A 13,373-nucleotide genomic window follows, 5' to 3' on the forward strand; every position below is an offset into this window, starting at 1 on the left:
GAAAATAGAGCTAAACAACCTTTCGAAGTTTTTATATTTTGCCAAATGAAGAGAATATCTTGATGATGTAGTATCAATTAATATCATATTAAACATCTTGGTGTAGTGTCAATATCATATTTAAGACATTTTGTGCAACCTGCTATTTCCTTTAAGTATTTTAAGACCTTTCAGGAAATAGTGTTTTTATATTATATTTTCATTCCATGTCCAGATCTCATTTTCAAAAAATGAATGTATATAATATTGTTTTGTTTTGCTATAAACATTGTAATAATGTTTTATTTGCAATAAAGTTATTTTGTATTGTATTGTATTTGTATTTTAATAAATGTATGCAAATTTTATATATTATATAAAATTATGTCGACAATTTATTAAGTAAAAACACTGCTGACCAATTTAATGTTAATTCAAATTGATTTTAGCCGTAAAACTCTTCTTATTTCTATATGGTCAGCAAATTTAACGCTCTTTACATTCAGGCGAGAAAAAATGCTGACCAGTTAAACATACAGTAGAATCTGCTGACCAGTTAGATATATAGGGAAACTGCTGACCAGTTAGATATATAAGAAAATATATTTTTTCGTGAAATTTTAATTCATTTTATAATGTATGCAAATTCAATATATTGTATAAAATTTTGTCGACATTTAATTAAGTAAAAACACTGCTGACCAATTTAATGTTAATTCAAATTGATTTAAGCCGTAAAAACTCTCTTATTCTATATGGTCAGCAAATTTAAACGCTCTTTACATTCAGGGCGAGAAAATGCCTGACCAGTTAAAACATATATAGTAGAATCTGCTGACCAGTTAGATATATAGAGAAAAATATATTTTGCCGTGAAATTGTAATTCATTTTTATTATGTATGCAAATTCAATTTATTTTTATAAAATTATGTCGACATTTAATTAAGTAAAAAACACTGCTGACCAATTTAATGTTATTCAAATTGATTTAAGCCGTTAAAACTCTTCTTATTCTTATTGGTTAGCAAAATTTAACGCTCTTTACATTCAGGCGAGAAAATTGCTGACCAGTTAAACATATACACATGTAGTAGAAATCTGCTGACCAGTTAGATATATAGGGAAACTGCTGACCAGTTAGAAAATATAGCAAAAAAAAAAATATTTTGTCGTGAAATTTTAATTCATTTTATAATGTACGAAATTCAATATATTGTATAAAATTTTGTCGACATTTAATTAAGTTAAAAACACTGCTGACTTATTTAATATTAATTCAAATTGCAATTATTGCTTTTGAAAATACATTTTTTTTTCCGTTACAAGAATTTTTCTATTGAAATATCACTAACAAGAGATTTTGATAAAAACTCATAAACATAAATTCTTTATAAAACATTAATTCAAATTTTTGCATATTTAGAGGTATAAAAAGCTGTTAATATATCCTTTTAAAAATCACGGATTTATATTACATGTAGTAATGTAAATCCGTGGTTAAAATGTATGATAATTATGGTACTTTAAATGTATATATTAATTTAGTTTATAAACATAGTCATATTAATGCAAAAATTAAAAATATAATTAAAAGAATAGAAAGTAATTTCCCATCTTTTTATTACCCCCTACGGCGTGTTTATATAAACTTCACACCTTCAATGTTTTCCCTTCTTTGTGTAACTGGTCAGCATTTTCCGATAATCCTTCTTTTATTTAACTGCAGTCAGCAGTTTCCTATATATCTATATCGTCAGCTAATTCGTCAGCAGTTTAGTGCGACCCCTTCCATGATCGCACCGTTGTCGGTGAGTTAGTAAATTCTAACCAAGCACCGGTAGACGCACGACAATGCGATGTCGCTTCGCATTGTCGAGTGTCGCTTCGCGTTGTCGAGTATCGCTTCGCGTTGTCGAGTGTCGCTTCGCATTGTCGAGTGTTGCTTCGCAATGTTTGAGCGTCACGCGGTGTAAAAAATCATAAAAATAACGCGACATTTACTCGACATTTTAAAAAAATGTCGCTTCACGATGTCGAGTGTCACTTCGCATTGTCGAGCGTCCGCTTATCGCATTGTCGCGTTGTCGTTTCGCATTGTCGAGTGTCGTGGTATGCACTTCTACCAAACCTCGACACTCGACAATGCGAAGTGACAATGCGACAACGCGAAGTGACATCGCGACAACGCGAAGTGACATCGCGAACAAACGCGAAGCGACGCTCGACAATGCGAAGCGACACTCGACAACGCGAAGCGACATTTTTAAAAAATGTCGAGTAAATGTCGCGTTATTTTTATTGATTTTTACACCGCGACGCTCAACATTGCGAAGCGACACTCGACAATGCGACATTTCTAGGCGACAGTGCGACATATCGTTTGACACTGTCGAGCGTCGCTTCGCGTTGTCGAGCGTCGCTTCGCGATTGTCGCGATGTCACTTCGCATTGTCGTGTGTCTACCCTTAGACGCGACGGACGACATTCTAAACGGGCACGATAAGGACACCGTACTAATTTGTTTTTACCTAAACATGCTTTGTGACAATTTTCAGGCTTTTCCTTTCTTTAATATATCATCCATTTATAATAAAGAAATTTGGCGGCCATTTTAGTGGTCATTTTAAATGGCCATTTCAATGGGTCAAGATTTGGTATCCACCTTTATCGGATTCAGCATACCTTTAAATAGGTAAAATACACCAAGATATCACTTGTACTACAAAAATGGCCTCTAGCATCTTATTAGGGAGCCAAAATTCTCAAAATCAGTCCTGTCTATCTGTTATTTTTGGAAATTAGTAACTGTTTATAAAAAATTTGGTATTTTTGTATGGAAGTCAAAATGCTACTTTGGTTTAACATTTTTTTGACACTTTTATGACAAATTATTTTTCACGTTTATCGCTTCTTTCTTCAAGTTACAAGCAGTTTCAAAATGTTCTTAAACCATTTATTTATATAATATTCGTTTTAAAAAACTTCATAATTTGCCATTTTAAAAAAAAAGAAAGAAATTAATTTTATTTGCTTCTGAGGCAAAATGTGCCTAAATGAGACCAATTTTCCAGCTCAATTTAATAATACAAAGTGTTGGACGTATTTGAAACTATAAGCAAATTTTACCATTGAAAACAATAACTTCAACATATCTGGAATAAATTGCTTCTTAATTTGAATGCGTAAAAATATTGATTTAATGCGCAATTGAATAATATTATAAAGAGCCTTTATGAACACGGGGAATATACAGGGTTGTCCAATTTAGTTATAGACGTATTTAAGTATTGTGTTAATTTGTACACGGGCAATATCTTCGAAAGCAAGATCTACCAAAATCATGTTACAATCCTCTCATTACGCTGTTTTAATCAATGTTTATGAAAATGTTATTGTTGTTTCAAATAAATTACGGATGGTTTACCCTCTTTTTTTCTTGGGGGGGGGGGGGGGGGGGGGGGTAAATTGAAACAGAAACTATTTAGTGAAAAGTCAAGTGGTAGAAGCACACTTACAACTAATAAAAAAAAAAAACAGTTTTTCAAGACAAAATTCGATTCTGTAAGCACCAGTAAGAACAATGGTTAAATTAAACAGAATACTCACAGTTCTTTAGTTTATCTTAATATGATATCCTTACTCACAGCGTAACTATAAAACATATATCAAGATAATACCCACCAGGCTATTGTTTTTCTACTGGAAGTGCTCAAAATTATATAAAGTCTTCTTGAAAGTCTGTTATGTTATTGTTGGTATCAAAGAATTGACAAAAGGTCTAGCATGCATAAAATGGATTGTGGCATTTGCTAGCTTGAATGTTGAATTGTGGGAGCAACCGGTTTATACACCACTGTACATTAATTGTTGTTAAAAGTGATAAAAAGTCTTCATAAAACTTCATTATTCTACATATTCTTTGATAAAATATAAAAAAATACAGCAGGTAATAGAACGCCGCGAGTGTCTTAACGTTACAAATATTCACATTATCATTGCAATTTATTAGTCATATGTACCATTGACTCCTCAAAAAAAAATGGGCAAAGATTAAATGAAGTCTAGCTACTAATCTGATTAATACAAACACATTGCAAAAAAAATTTAATATTGAATAAATATTGACACGAGCGAGTTTATTAAACAGCATATAATAGTTTTTTTGTTTGTTTGGTTTAAAAAAAAAAACAAAAAAAAAAATACAAAAAAAACATTTAATTACCATATTCGAGGTGTCTCGTATAGCTTTTGTATATTTTTATAGATAAAAAATAAAAGCAAAATTGTTAATTTAAAAAAAAAGACATGTTTCATTTGACTATATATTGTATTTACAGGTGTAATATTGTATTTTTTTTTTAAAGACAACAGTTGAAGGCTAAAAGCGTATTACCGTCGTTTTAAGATGCGACCAGTGGTGAGTAATTTACATGTTGTAAGTATCAAAAAATTAATTGTAGCAGACATAAAGGTGACAGTTAAACATTGCATGTTGGCCAAATGTTTAATTAAAAATATTGTGAGGACATAAATTATTACATATCATGTTATTGAGCGGAAGAAGTAGGTGTTCTTAACTTTAATCAACCAAATTAAATAATGCAGAGATATAAATAAAGCGAATCAAATATTTTGTGTTTCGTTTTCTTTTTAGTGTAGGATTATTGTTGTTTTGTTGTTGTTTTATTGTTGTTTTAGTTGTTTTTTTTGTTGTTGTTCTTTTTTGTTGTTTTTTTTATGTTTTTTTAAATGATTAAATTCTGTTTGACATTATTTCTTTCATCTTTACAATATTTTTTTATAGAACTGAATATTAATTTTATAATTCTTCTATTCTTTTGAGAACAAATTTTTATAAATATAATTTTGTCTTAAATCTGAAATGTTTCAATTTTCAATAGATATAAATGAGATGTAGCTTATGGGCGTCTTTTGATTGTAATTTATGAAAGTAAAGACTCAATAGAATATGTTTAAATGCTGATGACATAATCGCTTAAAAATATATAACATATCGAGGGGAAAAGTTAATCCCTATAACACGTGACAGTGACGTCAAACGCGTGAGGGAAAGTCTTATGTTCATAAAAGCGGAACAATGCGGAAAGCATTGATATGCATATTACACATAAATTATTATGACCCAATATAAGGACAAATTTAAGGTTGAATTATTCTTAAATATATATAACTTTTAGTATTTGGATATAGCACTTAGAAGAAGGTATAAGCTTTATTATCATTAGGATTCATATTTTTTTCTACATAACTAAGTCTTTATTTTATTTTAAAAATTATGAATAAAATAGTTTTGATTTGTCATACATGATGGAATAATGATGAATATTTATGGAAAATCTTAAGTGTTAAAGTTAAGGATTCGCTTCATCATTTATTTTTTATAAATAACTATAGCAATCTAAGTAATGATTGACTTCTTTTAATGTTGCATTTCACATTTGTTGCATTAGGACAATAACAAAAAAGTACATTTTATCAGTACTCAAACAACTTCATAAACAAATTTGATGTTACCAGAAGTATAGTATAGTTTATTTTTTTTTATAAATAACTGGTAAAGGTACACGGATGTTTGCTGGTGGCATTATAAAAAAGCACTAAACTCCTAAATTAGAGGTTATAAATGCGGCAATTATGGGAGAAATTCTCTTTCTATTCTCATACTTAAATGCTTTATCAAACGTGATTTTAAGTTATGTCACCCGGGAAACAGTAACTTTTAGGATTACTTAAAGCGGTAAGTACGTAAAAGTGAATTGATATAACAGATATATGAAAATATGCGATACTAATAAATCAATGATCAAAGTCCTCTGTTTGAAGTATATTTAGACGACTTTTTCATCAGTAATTTTAATTAATACGGCAGGGTGTTAAAGATAAAATTTTATTTCTTCTATATTACATAATATTACACAATTGGTAATGTGCACATTTCTTTGATTTTGTGGATTGACAAGGCGGTAAGAGTCAGACAGATTGGCACGTGACCCTTTTTTGGCAATATCATTTCTACCGGGACGATAAAGTACACCATAGTGAATCATTTACAAATATAATAATCGTAGTTTAAGTAACTTCCAACAAGGGACAGGACGTAAAGTGGTTGCACACTTGGTTCAAGCGAGAAAAATTAATGCAAACTGGACATTCACAATACTCGCGCGTATTTTGTTAGTAGAAAATACGTGCCAGTTTTGTACACATACATGACTCGGTAGCCATTTTGTTCATTTCTCGCTTGAGCCAAGTATGCACACACTTCACGTCCTGCCCCTTTGTTTATTAGTTTTTGTGCTAGGTAAATCCCAGTTCTATGAAGTGACAAACAGAGTAACTTACATTACATGTGTTACGAGAGACCGGTTATATCGTGTATTATTTCACTACCCATCTAGGAAACAATCTTCTCCAGATAGTTGGAAAAAAATTACATATATATGTGACTTACAAATTTTCTGTTTGACATCACGGTCAAATCGGAAAAATAATAAATCAGATAAACTGAAAATTAAAAACATATTTTTGAACATAGATTATCACGTGTTGTGACATAATAATAATTGACTTCGATTTAATGTTATAGAAAATTTCTCTTGAGTATTTATATTAACTATTTCAACAACAATTAGCTTGAACAGTTTTTTTTTTCTTATATATAAATTTATCAACATTTTTGCAACAATTATCTCAATGTCAATCGCAAGGAGGAATTCTTAAAAACAATTATATAATTTCTATGCCTTTTAATGGGCAATCTTGGTCACAAAGCTATGAAGGCATCTTTTGTGTTTCTGTTAAAAGCTAGTTTATATAATTTAATACTTTCTTCTTAAAGCAAACTCGGAATTGTCTATGAAACTTCTACTACATTTTTATATAAGGTGATGCTTTTTTTGTTCTATGAGGATTGCGACGCGCACGAGAAAATACTACTTCCGTCGATTTTTCATAGCTACGGACCGCGTCGTATGAAAATCTCTTTTGCCAACACTTTGATTTCATTTTTGATCATTAACTTGAATAATTGATTCATTTTCAGACTTACTCGAGATTATTTTCTAAAATGGGTGAATCAACTGTATATGTAATTGAAAAGTGTTAACAACAACAACAACAACATAAACAATACGACTGTTGGTAAACGCGATGATAATAATGATGATGATGATGATGAAAATGAACAAGAGTTTAAACATTTGGACAAAGGATGGTCATATGTTATACTTTTCTCAAGTTTTTGTACATGTTGTATTATTGGAGCTAATAATTACGGGACAGGGATAATTCATAAAATACTGTTGGAAAGATACAATGAAAGTGTTGCACTAACATCATGGTCTGGATCGCTTCAGTTAGCTCTGATGTGTCTTTCAGGTGAGATAAAATTCCCTTGTTCAAGTGCCAGTCAGACTGCAGATTTACTCACCCTGTGACATTGGGCGCAAACCGTGGGCCGTAACTAATTATATAGCTTACAGTTTAATTCACATTGCTCTGTAACTGTGTATTATTCAAAAACAAATTTCATAATATCCAAATATTATGTAATGGTTCAAATCTGTTTAGTATTTAGGGAAAATAATTTGTAAGCGGTCGAATAGCTCAGTCGGTAAGGCCGTGGTACGGTATTCCTTATAATTTATAGACGTATTTTGGAAGTTTTCTTCTTCTTTTCAAAATTCAAAACAGTAATTTTGTAAACTACAGGCAGCTTATATAGGCTTTAAAAACATTAAATAATATATTTTTTTATTGTATTACATTTTTTACAACTTGTCTTATTTTATCAAATTGACTTCTGAATGTTAAATCTTTTTCATCGTTCATTAGCTCCCTTTGTCAAGTGGCGCTGATAGACAGGTACAGTTGTCGGACGTCAGTTGTTTTGGTCTGGTATAATGTTTGTCTGTGGATACTGGGCTACTGCATTTGCTCCAAATATGTATGCAGCTATCTTTACGTGTGGAATAACGGCAGGTAATATTCTGATGCATTATAATTTATTGTTGTCGTTTGTTTTTTTAATTTAATTTTGAATTTCCTAAACTGATTTTTTGTTTTTGTTTGGACAATTAATTTATTTCATAATTCAACATCAATGAGTTTGCATACTCTCACGGTTAAATTCTTCTAAAACCCTTTTTATTGTTATATAATAGCAACAGCTCTGATAACATCATTTTATCAGCTTGCATTGGTATTCGTTATTGTGTTGGTATATGTTTTGTGACTTTTCTGCTTACACATATACATGTCTATTAATCAATGGAGACGCTGCCTCATATGAAGTTTCTTTCATATCTGCCTTCAACAAAAATTTCATATGAACTTTTCAGGAATTGCTGCAGGGTTAGGATACACAGCCAGTATTGTCTCAATCGGTTTCAATTTTAAGAAAAGGAAGCAAGTTGCACTGGGAATTACTTTATCTGGTATGGGCGCTGGGATATTTGTTTTCGCGCCACTCATGAATCTTGCACATGCGCATTATGGATCTACTGGATTTTTCATTGTGATGGCTTCAATGTCGGCAAATGTAGTTACATTTGGATTTCTTTATTTCCCGAGTAAACTGGAAATATTTGCATATGAGCAGCGACAGAAAGAATCTGGAAAAAGAAATGGAGGCATTGCTTTTGCTAAGACATTCAAAATGTACTATAAATCAATTTTGAAGAAATCAATTATTTGTCTATCTGTGGCAACGTTTGCATTTTGTAGTGGTACAGATCTTGTCTTCTTAAATTTACCAACTTTTGTTGAAGAAAATGGCTTTACGTCCACCCAGGCTGCTTTGATAGTTTCATTAAATGGAATTTTGTCAGTGGTAGGGCGTTTCTTGACAGGCTGCCTGGCAAGTTTTCAGAAGATAAATTTATTATGGTTGTATTCTGGCAGCTTATCAATAGTTGCAATATCAATAGCAATTTATCCATTTATTGCAAACCTATTTGTAGGACATGTTATGTTTAGTTCTTTTCTTGGAGTATTTTTCGGATGTGGCTATGTACTGATTTCACCAATGTGTTCTTATTTTGTGGATATTCAATTTACATCAGCAGCTATAGGCTTTGTATTATTCTTCGGAGGAGCAGGCTCGATGTTTGGACCAATGTTTGCAGGTAAAGATTTGTTTAATTCAATTAAAGAAGTTACTAACTTTGATCTTTTTAAATGAATTTGTTCCTCTTCAGTAAATGATTGATTAAATCTGAGATTTCAAGGATCTTAAATAAAAGTATAATTATTTTCACAAAACCGAAAATACAGGATTGTACAATTTTAATAATTGGACAATTTTAATAAGCTTTTTGTTGAACAAAAATGCATAAAATACAATGTTAACGATTAAAATGTAACTTTAGGGTACAGTCAATTTTCAACACTTCAGTTGGTTTCATATTATTTTAGCAGTTGTTATTTTTTTCTATATACATTGTATATATATTTGAATTTTCGAAAGTAATCATTGTAAGCAGCGGTCATAGTTTCGTTATATACGATCAGACTACTTGTACTTGACCTCTTATTACTCCATATTCACGTGAATAACTGAAAGATTTGCCATATTAATAAAGATAACAATAAGTTATTGTCTTAACAATTGTCAAACAAGTGTAAGAAACTTACTAAAATCTGTAATTTAATGTTATATCATGGGGCAATCTCAATAAAATCAGATCATCGTGTTCGCTCCCTTACTCTTCGCTAACCAGCGCAGGTAGTGTAGCGACAGTTAGGATATGATTTTAATGAAATTGTGTAATGGGGAAATTTAATCTAATACACAGGATTAAATTACATTGATAAGGAATACGTTTCCGGTATGATATATCAATTATTATTTTAGGTATTGTGCTTGACAATGGTGGTACATACGATATATGCTTCTACACTGCAGGTAATTCTCTTATAGTGTATAACCATACGACAGCCAGTTTTCAATACAAATCACAATTGTGTCAAACGTGTTTGATACAGTTTTTTTTCATAAAGACATATACTGGCATGCGAGCAGTTCCCGTACAAAAATCGTAGTTACTTAAACATTATTTTTTATTACGCTCACTCACCAAAATTTTAATGTTACACATCACTATTCAGCTCGTCACACAAATCATGGAAATTCTATCATGTTCTAAACATAGAATAACCCTTAGTTATGAGGCCTCATATGGGGTACCGAAATTATCCATTATTTTGTATGAAGAGAAGTAGTTCCCGTACATAAAATTTAACCCATTATAATTATACAATTTTGATATATTGGACCTATTTTTCAATTATAATTGTTGAACAGACCATTTTCTAAGAGATAAAATAGATGTAATTTCAGGAAATAGAGCGCGTTAGACTAAACGCTGGTCATCAATTACCCGGTACCGTTACCCCAACGCATTTCTCATGCAATGGCGTGCTTGTATGCATGATATTTTACGCATCAAAGCCATAAAATTATTTAATTATAGTAATATTGATCAAAATTCTGATAATTAAACAAGTTTTTCACCACATTGCCTACTTATCTGTAAACAGGTGGTATTAGTGGAAAACCCTTTAACAGGCCTCACGTGTAAGTATTTTAGGGCATGCGCGCAAGGACGGGAATCCCCCCAGAGAAAAAACAAGGTTTCACTTTTTGACAACGCAACAGGTGAAAGTGATTTAAAATGAGACTTTTATACGTACTGCCGAACTGACACTTAGATTTTATCTCTTTTATGCATCTGCTTGATTTGAAATGAATTTTTGAAGATTGCAAGTAAAAATCAAGCGTTTAAATGAAAAATACGGGTACTGCTTCTGTACGGGAACTGCTCGCATGCCAGTAGGGAGAATGAAAAGGCAAAACTGTTTCACAAAATGTATTTTAATTTTGCATTATTTAACAATATGATAACAATATCATTTTACAAAAAAAATCCAAAAAAAATCAGGGCCTTTAATTTGCAAAATTTCTTTGAAAATGTTTCTTTTCTTTGTAAAAGCTGGAGCAGATGACCCTATTTAAACATCTTTTGAGTTGTCTTATTTAGGCATCTTTTGAATTGTCCTTATTTAGGAGTCTTTCGAATTGTATAATAACTACTTCTGATATATTATGAAAAAAATATTAGTGAAAAGTGAATAATTAATGTTATAACAGTTTTAAACATGTGTAAAATTTACAAAGTTAGCTTTAAATCTATTATAAAGCAGATCTGTAGAATCACCCTAATTATTTCACAACTCAAAATTTATATCAGATAGGTAAGACGATTGTTTTATTTACATACATGTTTTAGTTTCATTTAACATATTAACATATTGACCATACAGAATTTAACAGGACGATGTCATATAATTATGATATATACTTCTTCTACTTTCAGGTGGTCTAGTATTTTTGGCAGCTATAATAGGTCTATTAACTTCATTTGGTTTTAAACGGCAACAATCGATGGTTTAACATTTGATATAATATTATTAGTGTTATTTTGGTCATCTGTTTGGCAAATCTGTCATTACAAAAACTCACTTGTTCTGTTTATTTTTTTTATCCACTCAATATTTATTTATTTATTCATTTATTTATTTATTTACTTGTCTGTTTATATTGCCCATAAGGCAAATACAGTCAGTGTTGTTGAAAGCGAATGTTTTATGTAGCATATAAAAACAGGTGTTAATTGTTGGAATGTTAAAAAAATTAATTCAATTGCACTTTAGGTGAGTTCAAGTAGTGACAAATATGTGTTCATATATGCCAAGTTATTTGATCAGATATATTTTTCGTGTTTTCGTTAAAACTGATTAAACTTCAAGATACTAATATTTCATGTATATTTTTTTCTTAAGTTTAAAGTTAAATATATCTTTTGTGTTTATATTGTATAATTATTTAAATAGAAATATTCCACCTAAATGTTTTGTGTTTTTTAATTATATCTTCCACAACTCATTATTTGAATCGTTTATTATTCTTTTAATCCAGTTCGATTTTATAGAATTAAAAATTGGTCAAAGACAGAAAAGGCCGGGTTGCATTTGTATACCAAATATCATGAGGCTGTGAGGTTACAAAATTTTTTAACCATTGACCATTAATGTCGAAAATTTAACGAAGTTCGTAAACAGGAAGAGAATGAGCGACAAATCTGAAATCGAATCCAACGGTATGAGACCACTAGCTAATGCTGTATACCAAATATTAAGAGGCTGTGATGAGTAGTTGCTGAGAAAACTGTTACGAAATTTCTTTCCTTTGACCATTTAAGTTGAAAATTTAACTAAGTCAATTAACAGGAAGTGGATGAGCGACAGAACTGAAATCGAATCCCACAGTATAAGTAGTTGCTAAGAAAACTATTACGAAAATTTCCTACCATACTCCATAAATGTTTAAAATTTAACAAAATCGATAAACAGGCAGTGGATGAGCGTCAGATCTAAAATCGAATCCCACAGTATGGGACCATGTGTTGGTGCTGTATACCAAATATCAAGAGACTGTGATAAGTAGTTGCTGAGAAAACTGTTACGAAAATTTCCTACCATTCACCATTAATGTTGACAATTTAACTAAGTCGGTTAACAGAAAGTGGACAAGTGTCAGATCTAAAAAAAGGAATCCCCCCCGTTTTTGGAAAACCACGTATTTGATGTTTTTAAAACCCAAAAATATAAAAAAGGGCCCCCCGATCGTAGTTTTTTGAGAAAAATTTGTTTAAATAAAAAATTTTCCTTACCTTCACCATTAAGTTAAAAATTTTAAACTAAGTGGAAAAAAATAAAGGGGAAATGGATAAAGGAAGACCTAAAATTTAATCCCACGGGTAAAAATTGCCCAGGGTTTTGGGATGCTGAAATACCAAAATTTGTCAAGAGGTTTGTGATAAGTTTTGCTGAAAAAAAACTGTCACGAAAAAAATTTCCCGGGCCCGGGGCCCACCCATCGCCCCCCAAAAAACAATTTTTAAAAATAAAGGGGTTTGCACCCTTTTGAAAACCCGGCCAAAAAATTATAAAAATGAAACCCAAAATTTTGGAATACCCCTTGGGCCCGGAAAAAAAGGCAGCCTTGCCCGGAACCCCGTGTTTTAATTTTTTAATAGTCCCGATATCGCTTGTTGGATATTTGTATTTTTAGAATTTGATCCAACGTTAAATAGATCGGGTGTTTTATGAACATATTTTTATTAAAACTATCAAAGGCTTTTAAAAAATCAGTGAAAAATAGTTTTTCCATTTCATCATATATCATTCAATGTATCTGACCTTACTTAATACATTCAATTTGGCTATTATCGATCAAGTAATTTAGGACAAGTTTATTCTATAAGCAATTACTTTACTCAGTATTTTATAATCAACTTTTAATAAAGTTATT

At 30.9% G+C, this 13,373-nt stretch overlaps 1 protein-coding gene across 1 annotated transcript; it reads left to right on the forward strand.

The window, feature by feature from the left end:
* Window positions 1-7,902: 7,902 nt before the first annotated feature.
* LOC132749215 (monocarboxylate transporter 9-like) lies at window positions 7,903-11,453 on the forward strand. Its single transcript, XM_060738931.1, has 4 exons — window positions 7,903-7,981; window positions 8,341-9,126; window positions 9,855-9,905; window positions 11,377-11,453. The coding sequence occupies exons 1-4, from the start codon at window positions 7,903-7,905 to the stop codon at window positions 11,451-11,453; spliced, it is 993 nt and encodes a 330-aa protein (XP_060594914.1).
* Window positions 11,454-13,373: the final 1,920 nt, after the last annotated feature.

The sequence above is a fragment of the Ruditapes philippinarum genome, unplaced genomic scaffold (assembly GCF_026571515.1).
Source record: "Ruditapes philippinarum isolate M1 unplaced genomic scaffold, ASM2657151v2 ctg891_1_1_1_1, whole genome shotgun sequence".
Classification (NCBI taxonomy): Eukaryota; Metazoa; Mollusca; class Bivalvia; order Venerida; family Veneridae; genus Ruditapes; species Ruditapes philippinarum.

What these genes read in the sequence shown, in the direction of transcription:
- LOC132749215 (XM_060738931.1), top strand. Translation starts at nt 7,903, where the DNA reads ATGTTTGTCTGTGGATACTGGGCTACTGCATTTGCTCCAAATATGTAT. An exon ending in GTTTGGACCAATGTTTGCAG is followed by an intron (nt 9,127 to 9,854) that starts GTAAAGATTTGT and finishes TTATTATTTTAG; the next exon opens with GTATTGTGCTTGACAATGGT. An exon ending in TATATGCTTCTACACTGCAG is followed by an intron (nt 9,906 to 11,376) that starts GTAATTCTCTTA and finishes TTCTACTTTCAG; the next exon opens with GTGGTCTAGTATTTTTGGCA.